At 47.7% G+C, this 18,481-nt stretch overlaps 1 protein-coding gene across 1 annotated transcript in view; it reads right to left on the reverse strand.

Moving 5' to 3' along the window:
- The window catches only part of EHD4 (EH domain containing 4), a 42,545-nt gene extending 29,137 nt beyond the window's left edge, over positions 1 to 13,408 (reverse strand). Inside the window, exons 1-2 of the mRNA XM_044272001.1 lie at positions 12,983 to 13,408; positions 4,723 to 4,899 (exon numbers count right to left, since the gene is read on the reverse strand). Of these exons, the coding sequence (XP_044127936.1) occupies positions 4,723 to 4,899; positions 12,983 to 13,212 (407 nt within the window). The 5' untranslated portion in view covers positions 13,213 to 13,408. The remainder of the gene's footprint in view (positions 1 to 4,722; positions 4,900 to 12,982) is intronic.
- Positions 13,409 to 18,481: the final 5,073 nt, after the last annotated feature.

The following is an 18,481-nucleotide window of genomic DNA, read 5'->3' on the forward strand; positions in this document are numbered from 1 at the left end:
GGACGGTGTACAGGAAACAAGGCAAAGCAACATGCATAAATGACTCGCTGGATCCAAAAACCAAGGGGAGACCCCCGCAGAAGACCCGGCACCCTCCCCGGCCGCTCAGCCCACGCAAAGATCCAAACGGCGGAAGCCTGCACATCCACGCACCCTGACTATACAACCCCCGAGCACCCCACAACAGTGAGGGGACACGACCACCGGCCCCCCACACAAGCCACGGAGGGAGTCAGGGCCACCCGGGACCCAGCAAACAGAAAACAACAGATAAATGTCCAACACCTAGCTTTTGTAGCAGACAGGAGGACAAGATCAGCATGCACACACACTCCAGGAAGAAGAAGTATAAGCCGCCCAGAAAAGCATTCTGGGGAGGAATTTAAAGGGAAGCAATTAGTCCAACACATGACAGCTGAGAGAGGCTAACGAGATGAGGAACTGAATACCACAACAAAGAAAGTCAAGGAGGAGGTTCTGAAAGGCCTCTGTCAGAGCTTCTCAGCTGTCTGGTTGTGACACCTGATCCCTCAAGTGAAACTGAAAATCCTTCATCTCTGCCTCAGGTATACAGATATTATCAGTGAACTGGAAGGGTCTTATCAGGGCTGGAGGCAGGGAAAGGAAGAGACTGATCTGACGAGTGGAGAAAGATACATTTTCTGTACCGCTTAAAGGGGTTATCCAGGAATAATAATAATGACCTTTCCTCAGCTGTTTCAGGGAGCAACCAAGCTCACCGGCGCTCTGGTGAGGGCATCTGACTCCTGGCATCTTTTCAAGCACAGCTTCGTACAGTGAATAGCGGCTTGGTATGGCAGCTCAGCCCCATTCGCTTCTATGGGGCTGAGCTGTGCCTAGGTCACGTGACCAATCTACTGTGACCTCACGTGGCGCTCATGGAGCACCAGCCTCTAACAGCTGATTGACAGGGGTCCCAGGTGTCAGACACCCGCCAATCTGATATTGATGACCTATTTAGAGCATAGATCAATAGGGATGAGCTAAAGAGACTTAAATACTGATGACCTACCCTCTGGATAGGTCATCAGTATCTGATCGGTGGGGGTCCGACACTCGGGACCCTTGCCAATCAGCTGTTTGAGAAGACAACTGCGCTTCTGAGTATCGATGCCTTCTTCGTGCTCACCAAGCACAGTGCCGTACATTGTATAGCAGCTGTCCTTGGGGCTGAGCTGTGCCTAGACCATGTGACCGATAAACATGACGTCACATAGTGTAGGAAAAGCTGGTGAAGGCCTCAGCGCTACTGCGAGTGCAGATGCGTTCTCAAACGGCTGATCAGCAGGATTCCCGAGTGTCGGACCCCCTACGTGCAATACAGACACTGATACACAGTGATTTGCGGTCACGTGAGCCAAAGTCGCCGTGTAACACCAAACTTAACAAAAGCTGTGACATCACAGTCAATGGGGACGCATTGCGACATTCGACCTCCTGCAACACAACAGTTGCATTATTGATTGTAGGTAGCATACAACACAGATCAGAATGCAAATCTCGTGCAACTTGCCTGCAACCTCTGCTATACGCCCATTTTAGAGCAGCGACTCATACAGTACAGACCAAAAGTTTGGACACACCTCCTCATTCAAAGAGTTTTCTTTATTTTCATGACTATGAAAATTGTAGATTCACACTGAAGGTATCAAAACTATGAATTAACACATGTGGAATTATATACATAACAAAAAAGTGTGAAACAACTGAAAATATGTCATATTCTAGGTTCTTCAAAGTAGCCACCTTTTGCTTTGATTACTGCTTTGCACACTCTTGGCATTCTCTTGAGGAGCTTCAAGAGGTAGTCACCTAAAATGGTTTTCACTTCACAGGTGTGCCCTGTCAGGTTTAATAAGTGGGATTTATTGCCTTATAAATGGGATTGGGACCATCAGTTGCCTTGTGGAGAAGTCAGGTGGATACACAGCTGATAGTCCTACTGAATAGACTGTTAGAATTTGTATTATGGCAAGAAAAAAGCAGCTAAGTAAAGAAAAACGAGTGGCCATCATTACTATAAGAAATGAAGGTCAGTCAGTCCGAAAAATTAGGAAAACTTTGAAAGTGTCCCCAAGTGCAGTCACAAAAACCATCAAGCGCTACAAAGAAACTGGCTCACATGCGTACCACCCCAGGAAAGGAAGACCAAGAGTCACCTCTGCTGCGGAGGATAAGTTCATCCGAGTCACCAGCCTCAGAAATCGCAGGTTAACAGCAGCTCAGATTAGAGACCAGGTCAATGCCACACAGAGTTCTAGCAGCAGACACATCTCTAGGACAACTGTTAAGAGGAGACTGTGTGAATCAGGCCTTCATGGTAGAATATCTGCTAGGAAACCACTGCTAAGGAAGGGCAACAAGCAGAAGAGACTTGGTTGGGCTTAAGAACACAAGGAATGGACATTAGACCAGTGGAAATCTGTGCTTTGGTCTGATGAGTCCAAATTTGAGATCTTTGGTTCCAACCACCGTGTCTTTGTGCGACGCAGAAAAGGTGAACGGATGGACTCTACATGCCTGGTTCCCACCGTGAAGCATGGAGGAGGAGGTGGGATGGTGTGGGGGTGCTTTGCTGGTGACACTGTTGGGGATTTATTCAAAATTGAAGGCATACTGAACCAGCATGGCTACCACAGCACCTTGCAGCGGCATGCTATTCTATCCGGTTTGCGTTTAGTTGGACCATCATTTATTTTTCTACAGGACAATGACCCCAAACACACCTCCAGGCTGTGTAAGGGCTATTTGACCATGAAGAAGAGTGATGGGGTGCTGCGCCAGATGACCTGGCCTCCACAGTCACCGGACCTGAACCCAATCGAGATGGTTTGGGGTGAGCTGGTCCGCAGAGTGAAGGCAAAAGGGCCAACAAGTGCTAAGCATCTCTGGGAACTCCTTCAAGACTGTTGGAAGACCATTTCAGGTGACTACCTCTTGAAGCTCATCAAGAGAATGCCAAGAGTGTGCAAAGCAGTAATCAAAGCAAAGGGTGGCTACTTTGAAGACCCTAGAATATGACATATTTTCAGTTGTTTCACACTTTTTTGTTATGTATATAATTCCACATGTGTTAATTCATAGTTTTGATGCCTTCAGTGTGAATCTACAATTTTCATAGTCATGAAAATAAAGAAAACTCTTTGAATGAGAAGGTGTGTCCAAACTTTTGGTCTGTACTGTATGTAAAAACAGCCAAACAGTTGCAAAAATGTTGTAACTTTCCTGATATATGCTGTTGTGCAGTCATAGCATAAAAGTTTACTGAAACCTGAACTTCTCTTTTTTTCCTGTCATATTAGCAAACATTATGCTGTAATCTATAACCTGATAACCTGTAGTCCTATGTAAGCGCTACTACTGTGTCTACTTACAGCCCTTTAATAGATAGCGTTACAGTTGTCATTCAGCCGAGTACATGGTTTGCAGATTATAACAGTTTCACTTTTCACATCTTTTATCAGCAATTCTAAAGTACATTCTTCTGATAATCATGTGATTTCCTAAATGTCAGTAGATTTCCTAACGACTAATTGCCAGAACAAATGGCCAACAACATTTGAGAAACCGTTATCTAACTTACAGAAAAAATAAAAAACACTAAAGAGATTTCCTCACTTCAGCAAATAGCATTTATCATTTAGACAAAGGCACTTCCCCTAACGTATTGTGATTGTCCATATTGCCTCCTTTGCTGACTGGATTCATTTTTCCATCAAATTATACACTGCTCGTTTCCAGGGGTTATTGCCACTACAGCTCAAATAAAAGGTGGCTAGGACAAGATCTGCTGTGCATGCGTGCCTATGAGCACTCCTGCGGTTCCTCCCACAAGAGAGGCTGGAGATTTTTCCTATAGTGTGCAAGCACGACCACCGCTGCTGGATTGCAGGGTAGTCCTAACCCCTGGATACGATCAGTATATAATTTGATGGAAAAATGTATCCAGCTAGCAAAGGAGGCAGTATGGACAATCCCAATACATTAGTAAGTGCCTTGTATTCAGTTTCTCTACATGATAAATGCCACTTGCTGAAGTCAGACAACCCCTTTAAAGTCTTTGATGCTTGTAGTGATATTCTTTGGTTTGAAGGGTTGTCGGGTTTCACGATATTGATGACTTATCCTCTCAGCACAGATCATCAGTATCAGACCAGTGGCGGTCTGACTCCCGGTACCCCTGCCGATCAGTTTTTTGAAGGGGCAGCGAGCGTTACGTCTTCTTCCATGTTTACCTGCTCCTTGTCTCCCTTGTAGAGGCGGCACAGTGCAATTACAGGTGTTCGTCCAAGTGAAATGGAGAGGAAGCTGTAATTACACTGCACGACCACTACAATCCAGACTGCATGCACATAAACACTGACTAGGACAAAGCGCGCACATGAGTGCCGCAGCCCTTTTAACCAGCTGATCGGGGGGGGGGGGGGGGGGGTGCTGGGACCCCCTCCGTTCTGATACTGATGACCTATCCTAAGGAAAGGTCTTCAATATCTGTAGTCCAGACAAACCCTTTTAAATAGAAGGAGCGGGGCACTTGATATGTGGATAGTGTGAATAAGTGAGGGCAGGCATCTATATCTTGCATACACTTGGTTTCAAAATTACAAGTACATCAATCCAAAACTAGTTTCTGGCTTTTTATTTAAAAAAAATATATATATAAAAGTACATTTTTAAAATGTATTAGACATAGACCCCCACCTGTTCAAGAAGGCATTTCCAAAGCTGTTTAATTTTCGGAAAGGTTTTTTAGGATCAACAACCAGCGCGTTTCCCGGTATACTTCCCTCCTGGTCGCTATACATTACAGCAATGAACGAATCAGTGGTGGGCTCGGGTCCTATTCGCATTCCTGGAAAGTCTTGTTCTAGCAGGTATCTGGCAGACAGGGAAGAGAAGAACAAAACCATTAATATGCAATCACCGCTGATAACAGGACTAGTCACACACAGGATTGTGCAGGAGTCAGGTGGGGAAGTAGAAAGGCTTGAATGGCGAAGTGGAGCCAAGTACTAAATTAGAAGACTAGGCCCCATTTGTTTTGCAGTCCACAGATTGTGCATCCTCAAAAGCATGCGGTCTGTGAGCGGTCTGCATTTTTTCCCAGACCCATTGACTTTAATGGGTACACATTTCGCAGACAATATACAGATTATCCATGTGCTTTATGCATCCCCGTGTCCATTCCACAAAAAGATGCAGACTGTGGACCTATTGAAAACAATGGTTCCACATCTGTATTTTTGCAGATCCGCGATTTGAGGACCGCAAAACGGATACAGTCGTGTGCACGGGGCCTTACAGTGACACAATGATAGCTCAGCACCTTTGTATACGGCATCCCAGGATCCGATTCAAGCTGATCAAATGCATTACATGTAGATTCTTCCCTGTAAATGCTGAAGATTTCCTGCAGCAGAAAAGCATGCAATAAACCTACAGCACTTACAGTAGCAAAAAAGTGGATAAAGTTTTTAAAATATATATTATTGACACCCTGCAGGGAGTCAAAGCCACTCGTAACTTGATATGTGGTATGGATTTTACATTCGCAGCATATCAGTTAGGGTTCAGCAACTTGGCGATCTTGGTCGCCCCCCAGGGATCGCAGTGCAGTGCTAGCCTAGAAATGAATGTGGTTGCAGGACGTTCGCCATGACAGAGCCCCCAGAATGGCAAAAAAATTCAGCAGTGCAAGTTGGACTGTGACCCCATTTATTTCTATGCTAGCACTGCTTCACTGCAATCCTTGGAGCGGACAATTGTCGCATGACAAAGATTGCCATGTAGCCAAACCGTTAAAGGGGTATTCCAGTTGGTTAAAGTTATCTCCTCTCCACAGGATAGGGGATAACTATCTGAAGGGTGGAGGTACTACCTATGGGGTCCCCACCAATCACAAGAACGGGGGCCCTGTACTCCCTGCAGTTCCCTTGAAAAGGAAACCGAGTGGTGGGTCGCTCCATTCATTTCTATCAGAGTTCTGGAGATAGTCGAGTACAGCGCTCACCTATCTCTGGAACCTCCACAGAAATGAATGGGGTGGCCGCGAGTATGTGCGACCAGCCGCTCCGTTCTTTTTAGGGGGCCACTGTTCTCAATCAGTGGGGGCCCCAGCAGTAGGATCTAGTTATTCCCTATCCTGTGGATGGGAGATTACTTTAACCAACCAGAATACCCCTTTAAATGTTTGCTCTGGATTTCACCCATGCATTTTTAAAATCCCTCAAAACGAGCAATGTATGAGAAACAACATCTCCCCAAACACAGCCGTATGAGGACCATTAAAAGTAATGAACCTCAAACTCAGACCCCACACTGTAGGGAGCGGTGCTAAAACTGCTTATCGTAGCAGATCCCCTTCCTCCAGCACCGCAGACCGGTCACCTCCGCTACACGATAAATCCTTGCTCCATTAATCTAAACAGGCCCCTCGCTTCTGTCACACACAAACAAGTCCAATTCCTGCCCGGAGGAACATGGAAGTTCACATGCAGAAAACAAGTGGAGAAAGGTGGAGTTACATGACCCCAGGAAGAGTCCGTCTTCATTCTTGTGCATTATACAAAGTCAAATCTCCTGATTTGAAGGATACGGCTAATAATAGAGTACACGAACATTTGGCAGCGGCGACTTTGGATCAAAACGGCGGAAAACCTTTAAATAATAAAACTAAACGGAAGGATTTTAGCGGTAAAAAAAAAAAACCTGGTTGGTTGGGTTGAAATGGCAAGGCTTGGACAGGGTTGTTTTCCTCCTCACTAGGAGCTACCTGCACAAGGTACAGATCTGTATGCAGAAAATGCACATAAAAAATACACATAAATCTGCACCATTTATCACAGTTTTTGGTGCAGATTTTCTGTTTCAGGTGCAGCACAAACAAGTGACATGCTGTGGATTTTAACGACTTCGATGGGTCCGCGATCCACAAGATATGGCGATCATGTCCTATCCTTTGCGGCGCAGAGGTACGGAGCTGGAAATACACGGAAGCCCTTCCGTGTTCTTCTTGATCTGTGCGTCGTGTGAATGCACCCTTTGTCTGAGCTTCCACGTGGCGGCGGCAGCGATGCAGTCGCCATGTGCGTCCGAAAACCTCTGAACGGCCACACAATTTTAAAGGTAATACCTCTGTTAATCCACAATATTGTGCAGTCATTGGCGGCAGCTGCCGGCGGGTTGCACCCACGCGTTATTCACATCTGGGTTCTGTCCAATTTACAATGAACAGTACCCGGACTGACTCCTGACTCGATGAATAGGTGAGCGACCATCAGTCTGCTGAGGGGAAAAAAAAAAAAAACACACAGCACAATCGATTCTTGTCCATTTTTCCAGCAAGACTCATTCAAATGGATGGAGACCAACGTCTGAGAGAGGCCTGAAAGCGTCTTCTAGACCGAGATTTCACTGATGAGGGGTCTCCGCACGTGACTGCTGCTTGCAGCCACCAGCTAATGGCTCATGCACACGACCGCATGTATTTTGCCATCCACAAAACACAGATCCACAAAAAAAAAAGTTTTTGGGGCGGATCCATTGTCCACAATACAGACAAGAATAGGACATGTTCTATCTTTTTTGCAGGACTACGGAAGGGACATACGGATGCGGATTGCGGACCCATTGAAATGAATGGGTCTGCAACCTATCCGCAAAAAAATAAAGTAAAAAAAATTAATGGACAGGGAAACAAAATAGGTTTGTGTGCATGAGCCAGTGAACGGTCAGCCTGAGGCCTCTTGCACACGTCAATGCTTCATGGAAAGCACACGTATCCATTGATTATAACGTGTTTATTTACACACCAGTGATTTTCCACCGACTGTGGGTCAGTGTCAAAACCACAGAGACATGCACTATTTTGGCCCATGGTGCGAACCATACACACCCATCGAAGTCAATGGGTCTGTGAAAACCACTGACAACACCAATGGCATCCGTGACCTGTCAGACTATTGGTAGGAGATACTCTGGAGATTAATTTTCATCCTATCACTGTATGTGGAATACGGATGACACGCTCGTGGCTGCTCCATTCATTTCTATGGGAGTTCAGGAGATAGACGAGTACATCTACATCTCCAGAATTCCCCTAGAATTGAATGGAGCAGCCACACGCATGCCCGACCGGCCGATACATTCATTTCAGGGGGCTTGCATGAGGTTATGGGGCTCATGTTCTTGTGATAGGTAGGGGTCCCAGTGGTAGGACCCCCACCGATCTAAAATTTATCCCCTATCCTGTGGAGGCGATAACATAATCTAAGACCTCATGCGCACAAACGTATTTTCATTCAGTGTCCGTTCTGTTTTTTTGAGGACCATATATGGAACCATTTATTTCAATGGGTCCACAAAAAAAAACAGAAGGTACTCCATGTGCATTCCATTTCCGTATGTCCGTATTTCCGTTGCGCAAAAAAATAGAACATGCCCTATTATTGCCCGCATTACGGTCAAGGATCCGCGGAAACAATCCACTGATCATCTGGGTGTGTAAATGCACCTTTACAAATCATTTTTGATATCCTGACTTCGGCCCATTACCCAAGAAGCTAAACCCGCCACTTGTGGGGTGAATTGTTCCTAATTTGCGCCAGGTGTACTGTTTAGTTGTCCATCCTTTTGGGGCGGCAGTCAGGGACAGGAGCTACCGTTATATGTGTCTTTCCTGTAGATGTCTGACTTCCACAGCAACTTGAATGAACTATGCGGTGCCTTTTGGTCTGACTAATAAGCCAGCAGACGTATGGGAGGGGACCTGCTGATGACATCACCTGTGGATCACATGAGACCCCCCCCCCCCCCTGTGTATTAGGAGCTGTTCAGCCTGCCTGGCTGAAGTGGAAAAGCCGTGTCATCAGAATGACATCATGCAGTCGGATTGAACTGACAACCAATGATGGAACGGCCACGATTATCTCCCACCAGTCCATGCATTGAACTGGCGGCTGAGGGAACATGCCTCGCTGTGCACAGCCGGCTCCCTAAGCTTGCCGCTACCTCCTCTCAGTGGGTGCCCGCCCAATACAGGGTGCTACTGGCTGGGGTAGTTGGTCCTGGGTCCCTCCGAAGTCGCGGAGGTTTAATCCCTGGCAAGTCAGCGGAAGGGTGAATCTCTGTCACCTGTGCCATCCTGTGTCCTTGCTGGGACTGTACTGTATGGTCTTCCCGGACGTTGTACCCTCACCCTGTGTTGTCCGAGTAGTGTTCCACCCACAAGAAAGGAGCATGGGTGTTTGTTGGTAGTCAGGCCAGCGGACGAGAGCACCCAATGACCCTCTTGACTCTCCACAGCGACATCATAAAATGGGCTCCTTGGTACATTGCACTCAGTATTAGTGTGCACTTGGAGGCATTAAAGGAGTTCTCAAGATTCTCTGGCTCAATATTTCAGTTACATTTCCAAAAATACATGCGATTTACTGCGGAAATTTGAACGTATTTGTTACAGTACCTCACAGAGGTGGCACACCATAAAAACAGGCGGTCCTTCTGCTTTATGAAGGTGGCACGCCATAACACAGGAGGTCCCTCCCGCCTCATGAAGGTGGCACGCCATAACACAGGAGGTCCCTCCCACCTCATGAAGGTGGCACGCCATAACACAGGAGGTCCCTCCCACCTCATGAAGGTGGCACGCCATAACACAGAAGGTCCTCTTACCTCATAAAGGTGGCACACCATAACACAGAAGGTCCTCTTACCTCATAAAGGTGGCACACCATAACACAGAAGGTCCTCTTACCACATAAAGGTGGCACACCATAACACAGGAATTCCTCCCAGCTCATAAAGGTGGCACGCCATAACACAGGAGGTCCCTCCCACCTCATGAAGGTGGCACGCCATAACACAGGAGGTCCCTCCCGCCTCATGAAGGTGGCACGCCATAACACAGGAGGTCCCTCCCGCCTCATGAAGGTGGCACGCCATAACACAGGAGGTCCCTCCCACCTCATGAAGGTGGCACGCCATAACACAGAAGGTCCTCTTACCTCATAAAGGTGGCACACCATAACACAGGAATTCCTCCCAGCTCATAAAGGTGGCACGCCATAACACAGGAGTTCCCTCCCACCTCATGAAGGTGGCACGCCATAACACAGGAGGTCCCTCCCACCTCATGAAGGTGGCACGCCATAACACAGGAGGTCCCTCCCACCTCATGAAGGTGGCACGCCATAACACAGGAGGTCCTCTTACCTCATAAAGGTGGCACACCATAACACAGAAGGTCCTCTTACCTCATAAAGGTGGCACACCATAACACAGGAATTCCTCCCAGCTCATAAAAGGTGGCACGCCATAACACAGGAGGTCCCTCCCGCCTCATGAAGGTGGCACGCCATAACACAGGAGGTCCCTCCCGCCTCATGAAGGTGGCACGCCATAACACAGGAGGTCCCTCCCACCTCATGAAGGTGGCACGCCATAACACAGGAGGTCCCTCCCACCTCATGAAGGTGGCACGCCATAACACAGAAGGTCCTCTTACCTCATAAAGGTGGCACACCATAACACAGGAATTCCTCCCAGCTCATAAAGGTGGCACGCCATAACACAGGAGGTCCCTCCCACCTCATGAAGGTGGCACGCCATAACACAGGAGGTCCCTCCCACCTCATGAAGGTGGCACGCCATAACACAGGAGGTCCCTCCCACCTCATGAAGGTGGCACGCCATAACACAGGAGGTCCCTCCCACCTCATGAAGGTGGCACGCCATAACACAGGAGGTCCCTCCCACCTCATGAAGGTGGCACGCCATAACACAGGAGGTCCCTCCCACCTCATGAAGGTGGCACGCCATAACACAGGAGGTCCCTCCCACCTCATGAAGGTGGCACACCATAACACAGGAGGTCCCTCCCACCTCATGAAGGTGGCACGCCATAAGGCCTCTTTCACACGACCGTTTTTTTTTTTTCCGTTTTGCGGGCCGTTTTTTGCGGTCCGTATACGGTCCGTATACGGAACCATTCATTTCAATGGTTCCGCAAAAAAAAACGGAATGTACTCCGTGTGCATTCCGTTTCCGTATTTCCGTTTTTCCGTTCCGTTTAAAGATAGAACATGTCCTATATTTGGCCGCAAATCACGTTCCGTGGCTCCATTAAAGTCTATGGGTCCGCAAAAAAACGGAATGCATACGGAAATGCATCCGTATGTCTTCCGTATCCGTTCCGTTTTTTGCGGAACCATCTATTGAAAATGTTATGCCCAGCCCAATTTTTTATATGAAATTACTGTATACTGTATTTGCCATACGGAAAAACGGAACGGAACGGAAACGGAACCACAACGGAAGCAAAAAACGGAACAACGGATCCGTGAAAAACGGACCGCAAAACACTGAAATAGACATACTGTCGTGTGAAAGAGGCCTAACACAGGAGGTCCCTCCCACCTCATGAAGGTGGCACGCCATAACACAGGAGGTCCCTCCCACCTCATGAAGGTGGCACGCCATAACACAGGAGGTCCCTCCCACCTCATGAAGGTGGCACGCCATAACACAGGAGGTCCCTCCCACCTCATGAAGGTGGCACGCCATAACACAGGAGGTCCCTCCCACCTCATGAAGGTGGCACGCCATAACACAGGAGGTCCCTCCCACCTCATGAAGGTGGCACGCCATAACACAGGAGGTCCCTCCCACCTCATGAAGGTGGCACGCCATAACACAGGAGGTCCCTCCCACCTCATGAAGGTGGCACGCCATAACACAGGAGGTCCCTCCCACCTCATGAAGGTGGCACGCCATAACACAGGAGGTCCCTCCCACCTCATGAAGGTGGCACGCCATAACACAGGAGGTCCCTCCCACCTCATGAAGGTGGCACGCCATAACACAGGAGGTCCCTCCCACCTCATGAAGGTGGCACGCCATAACACAGGAGGTCCCTCCCACCTCATGAAGGTGGCACGCCATAACACAGGAGGTCCCTCCCACCTCATGAAGGTGGCACGCCATAACACAGGAGGTCCCTCCCACCTCATGAAGGTGGGCACGCCATAACACAGGAGGTCCCTCCCACCTCATGAAGGTGGCACGCCATAACACAGGAGGTCCCTCCCACCTCATGAAGGTGGCACATCATAACACAGGAGTAGTGTTGAGCGAACTTGTGTTTTAAGTTCGGCGTCTAAAGTTCAGGTTCGGGTTATCGAAGTATCCCGTTATGGATTCTAAATTCCGTTATGGTCCATGGTAGCGGAATCCATAACGGGATACTTCGATAACCCGAACCCGAACTTTAGACGTTGAACTTAAAACACAAGTTCGCTCAACACTACACAGGAGGTCTTCCCACCTCATGAAGCTGGCACACCATAACACAGGAGTTCCTCCCACCTTATAAAAGGTGGCACATCATAACACAGGAGGTCTTCCCACCTCATGAAGCTGGCACACCATAACACAGAAGGTCCTCTTACCTCATGAAGCTGGCACACCATAACACAGGAGGTCCTCTTACCTCATGAAGCTGGCACACCATAACACAGGAGGTCCTCTCACCTCATGAAGGTGGCACACCATAACACAGGAGGTCCTCTCACCTCATGAAGGTGGCACACCATAACACAGGAGGTCTTCCCACCTCATGAAGGTGGCATACCATAACACAGGAGGTCTTCCCACCTCATATAGGTGTCACACCCTAAGGCCTCTTGCACACAACCCGTAAAAAATTTGCGGTGCGCAAAAAAAACAGATCCGCAAAAATTACGGATGACATCCGTGTGCATTCCGCATTTTGCGGAACGTTACAGCTGACCCGTAATAGAATAGTCCTATCCTTGTCCGTAATGCGGACAGTAACTTCTGGGGGGGGGGGGGGGGGGTTGCGGACCCATTGAAGTGAATGGCTCCGGACACGGAAAGAAAATACGTTTGTGTTTGTTAGAGGCCTAACACAGGAGGTCCTCCCACCTGATGAAGTGGCACCTACCTGATGAAGGTGGTCTTGCCAGTGCTGTACTGCCCCACCAGCAGGACCATGGGCAGGTTCTTGAAGTCAGCCTCCTCCAGCGCCGGGGAGTGGAACTCATGGAAGCGGTAATGCTCCTCCAGAGGCAGCAGCTTCCCGGTGTACAGGGACTGCAGGCCGCCGGTCACCGTCTGCAGAACATCCTGAGGTGAACGGCCGGAGCCGCCCTCCTTGCCCAGCCAGCTGAACATGTCCGCGGCTCGTCTTCTCCGGGGGCTGCAGCAGGTGTCCGGCACTGAGCGCTGTCACCAGCATGGGCTGAAGACACTTCCTTGTTATCCGGAGCAGGGAGGCGTCCGCCCTCCTGACAGCAACACGTCACCTGCGCGCTCTCAGCCCCGCCCTGCTAACGAGCGGCTGCCAGTCTCCTCCGTGGTCCCAGCCGTGACGTCACCTGAGCGCTCTCAGCCCCGCCCTGCTAACGAGCGGCTGCCAGTCTCCTCCGTGGTCCCAGCCGTGACGTCACCTGAGCGCTCTCAGCCCCGCCCTGCTAACGAGCGGCTGCCAGTCTCCTCCGTGGTCCCAGCCGTGACGTCACCTGCTGCGCTCTCAGCCCCGCCCTGCTAACTAGCGGCTGCCAGTCTCCTCCGTGGTCCCAGCCGTGACGTCACCTGCTGCGCTCTTATCTACTGCAGCACCTTCGTGGCTCTCCAGCGCCTCCAGTGGCCGTCGTCTGTCAATGGAATGTGAAAATGCCAAATTTACAAATTACAATTGGTGACTGCGCAAGAAATAATATCACCCAAGGAGAGGTGGATGTGTGACCTTGAAGGGGCTGTCCAAGTAAAAAAGAAAAACGGCAGGGAAGGTGTTAAAACAATGGAATAAGTAAATAAGTAATACTCAAACTATAATTATAGGGCTGCATAGCAAAACAAGATGGGCCTCACCACCTAGTGTAAGAAAGTAAATGGCTGCAATAATTAACGCTGTGTGTAAAAGAACAGCACTAGTGTGTGTATACAGTGTATATATCTAGATATGGTTTTTTTATATATTTTTTTTTTACAGCAAAAGCGACTATATTGTTTTTTGTTATCTAGGTGGATCCTGCCTCGTGCCGCTGGTTTTGTTTTTTGTTTTTTCGGTTTTCCTACTTTAGTTTTTTTTTGTGTGAGGGTCACACCTCACATTAATAGGGGGACCTCCGAACTTGGACTGAGGTTACACAGAGGATTTATACAGAGGGACATATGAGAGTGAATGACACGTTATCATATGTAAAGTTTACATTTTAATGCTGCTGTGACGAATACCACCCCTCGTGCCCACTTGACGTCACCTACGTCGAGCTCACGAGACGCGGTATAGTCCCTGGTTACCAAGACGTGACGTTACACCCTCCCGGAGGAGCGGGTAAGGGCAGCTTGGTACAGTTTACACCGTCTCCTCCTGTTCACGCGGGCACAGAGAGCCAACAAGCTGAGGGAGCCTGGTTACTGCCGCAGTGGAAACAGCGCTTCCTTAGCCCGGGAAATCTGCCACCAGCTTCTCGTTTGATATAAGCCCGGTCCGCTTACGGGATTATATAGGGTGAGAAACCAACCCGCGGTAGCTTATAACTAGGCCGAAACATGGACGTGGGGATTCGTGATCGAGATACAAGATAGCACAAGATTAAATTATATATTTAATCGCCTTAAGGGCACACTAGATAACGCAATATACACAGAGAATATATACAGGGGTCTGAGGTTACAGATACAGGGGATATGGGTACAACAGGGTTTAGCCGAGCAAACGTCAGTTACCGGGCAGATGAAAGTTCCTTAGGGTGATAAGGGTGGAATAGTCCTTGGCTGCAGTCACGTGGGGGCAGTGAGGTCAGCTGGTTCCTGGTCTCTCTAAGCACATTGGCCCTTCAGAAAAGACACCGCCCGCTGGCTTGAAGGGCTTATGACCTGTAGCCGGCCGCTCCCCTCACAGCCTCTGGGAAGGGTCCACTCCTCCTTCTCTGGTGCTGCCAGCAAATGACCCATAAAACCCCTTAGGGCTCATAGCCCCAGACCAGAATGTCGCAGGAAGATGGATCCAGGCACAATTAATCCACCTGGGTTCCGGCTACAACTAGAGTCCAAGCATGGTTTCGTTATTTGGTTTCTGCATGGAGATATGTATATCTCCCCTCCCGGGCATCCTAGCATCAAGCCAGGACCACGTGGATGTTTGGCTTTGCCCCAGGATCGCAAAAAGATAACCGAATTATGCCTGGGATGGACGGACGATTCATAAATCCTTATGAAATGTAGGTGCCAACATGTCTGGAAGGTATCATTGATCCTGGGCAAGGGCTGAGACCTCCTGCTGAGGGTTTTCCTGCAGGATTAGCTTGCCTCTAACCTGACTTTATCCACCTGGGGCCTCCTTGAAGCCTGGACCTCTGGGGCTTCCTCCCTTGCTAGCTGACATCAGATGGCTGGAGGGTGAGAACTTATTTTGCATGTACACTGACTGTGTAATATGCCAAAAGTTGAATCAAATGACAATAAGGGCTACCAATAAATGATAATCCATATTCATCACAGCTGCTATTTTTGGAAGACATATCTGCACATTTCTATTGATTTCTTATCTACGTATCTCCTAGTTTTATCCAATCTAGAAAAAATGGTTTTATACTATCCATTGGTTATTAGTTTTATTTTGCAGTCTATTAGTTGCCAGATATAGAGTGCCCCCCACCACCTATTCAATGCTCATTCCTTTTATTTCGGTACTGGGGGTACCGCGGGGTGTGCACCTGGTCATTTCCTGATATTTTGGTGGAGCCACTAACTATTACATATTGTTATTGCCCGCAAAAAGAAACAGGGGCACATTTACTATAGTGCATGGCATAAAAATGCTGTTTTTGTCTCATTTACTACTGAAAATGCACCTGTTTTGGAGGCATTTGCACCTTGTTTACCTGTTTTGATTTTTTTTAGAATAATTCAGAAGCTTTTGCACTTTTAGCGACCTATTTATATAGATGGGCCTTATTTTGCACCAGATTTAGTAATAAAAACCGTCTAATTTCTACCCCACTCCAGGGCTGACGTACTTTTCTGCGTCTGTTTTGAATGGTGAGTTGCGCTACATTTTGGCTAAAAAATATGAAGACGTGCGCCTAATTTCACCTCACTCGTGCCACATAATTATGTGCATTCTGATCAGATCACTCTTAGGGCTCGTTCACACGAACGTGTGAAGCCCGTGCTGTGGACCGCAAATTGCAGTCCTCAATGCATGTGCATCGTCCGTGCGGCAGGCGCATGGGGATCGCAAGTTCTATCTTTTTGCGGTGCAGAAGCACGGAACGGAACCCCTGAAAGTACTCCGTAGTGCTTCCATATTGTTCCGTTTCTGTCTGTACCGTTCCGCATCTCCAGATTTGCGGACCCATTGAAATGAATCTGTCCTCATCCGTGATGCGGAATGGCCACGGAACGGTGCCCATATATTGCGGATCCGCAAATGTGGTCCGCAATAAGGCAACGGGCATCACATGTTCGTGTGAACTAGCCCCTAGGCCTCTTGCACACGACCGTATTTTTTTCCCGTTTCTGTTCCTTTTTTTGTGTTCCATTTGCGGTCAGTATGCGGAACTATTCACTTCAATGGGTCCTCAAAAACAATGGAAGGTACTCCCTATGCATTCCGTTTATATATTTTCGTATTTCCGTTTCCTTCAAAGATAGAGCATGTCCTATTATTGCCCACAAATCACATTCCGTGGCTTCATTAAAGTCAATGGTTCCGCAAAACAGACGGAATGCATCCGCATGTCTTCCATATCCGTTCCATTTTTACAGAACCATCTATTGAAAATTTTTTGCCCAGCATAATTTTTTTATGTAGTTACTGTTTAAACATTATTGTATGCTTCCGTTTCCGTTTGTGATCTGCAAAAAACGGATCACAAACGGAAACCAAATAGAAAACGGTAAAACAGAACGAAAACACTACAGAAGCAAAAATACGGAAAACGGGTCAGTTTAAAACGGACCGCAAAAACATACAGTCGTCTACAAGAGGCCTTAGTGAATATGAACCTGTCGTACTGATAAAGAACCACTAGAGGTCAGACTAATGCCAATACGCCTAGTCTGATTTATGAAGTGCTGAGAAATAGTCAGCAAAAGACAGACAGGTGAAGGTGTGAGGAATGAGAATCCATTTTGTATAAACATGTCCTCCATCTTGTGCATATGTGGAAAATTACTGAGCCAGCTGTGCTGTGAAGGATTGGGGGGGGGGGGGGGCTGTGAATAAACCAAATGTTCTAGCTAGAAGGCCAAGGTAAGCATCTCCCTCGCTCCCCTTATCAGAGGTTGATGTCCAAGAAAGTTATGTTTTGTTTTCTCAGTTTCGGGATGTACTGCTGAAGAATGTCAACTTTGAGACAAGATGCTGCAGAAACTTTTTAATTATTAGAATTTTGTTAGTATAGTTTGGAAGTATTGCCTTTTATGAATAACAAATCAAATCATTAGTTTCGATTTCCACCCCCTTGGTGGTGGGCCAGATTTGTCCGTGATTATCTGTAGTGTTATAAAGATGTAGACATGTGTGGAATAAAGGAGAGCATCTGATTCAGCAGTGTGTCTGTGTCTTCTCGCTGAGCGTTTATAAGCACACTTTAATTGGGACCCGACAATTATAGAAGAAGGGGGTTTTGCCCCAACAAAACTTGGCGCCCAACGTGGGGCTCAACTAAAGGACCTTTCATTGATCTAACAACAACTTGGATAATCCGGACTGGGACGGACAGATATAAAAGACAGCGCTGCAAGGTAAGAGACTTTATCTTACATTATATCTGTGCCTCCCTGACCGGTTGTCTGGCTCGAGGGATTGTTGAAGGAACGTACGTATAGAGTCCTTTTACAGTAAAGTCCATATTGATAAATAACCTTGAAAGTTGAAAATACCTACGATTGTTGGGTTTAGTTTCTGATCATGAGTAACTTTGATTGGGATGTTTTTGGTCAGGCTTTAGGAGTCACGGTATATGTTTTGTTTGTTCTTTACTGTGTTTGGAAAATTGCAGAACATTATAGAAAGGGAAATCTCAGTAACAGATTACACTAGGTGATATAGTGAGGAAGCTCTGAGGAAACTGAGGCTCAGTAACAGAGTACACTAGGTGATATAGTGAGGAAGCTCTGAGGAAACTGAGGCTCAGTAACAAAGTACACTAGGTGATATAGTGAGAAAGCTCTGAGGAAACTGAGGCTCAGTAACAGAGTACACTAGGTGATATAGTGAGGAAGCTCTGAGGAAACTGAGGCTCAGTAACAAAGTACACTAGGTGATATAGTGAGGAAGCTCTGAGGAAACTGAGGCTCAGTAACAGAGTACACTAGGTGATATAGTGAGGAAGCTCTGAGGAAACTGAGGCTCACTAACAGAGTACACTAGGTGATATAGTGAGGAAGCTCTGGGGAAACTGAGGCTCAGTAACAGAGTACACTAGGT

Source organism: Bufo gargarizans, chromosome 11 (genome assembly GCF_014858855.1).
Source record: "Bufo gargarizans isolate SCDJY-AF-19 chromosome 11, ASM1485885v1, whole genome shotgun sequence".
Classification (NCBI taxonomy): domain Eukaryota; kingdom Metazoa; phylum Chordata; class Amphibia; order Anura; family Bufonidae; genus Bufo; species Bufo gargarizans.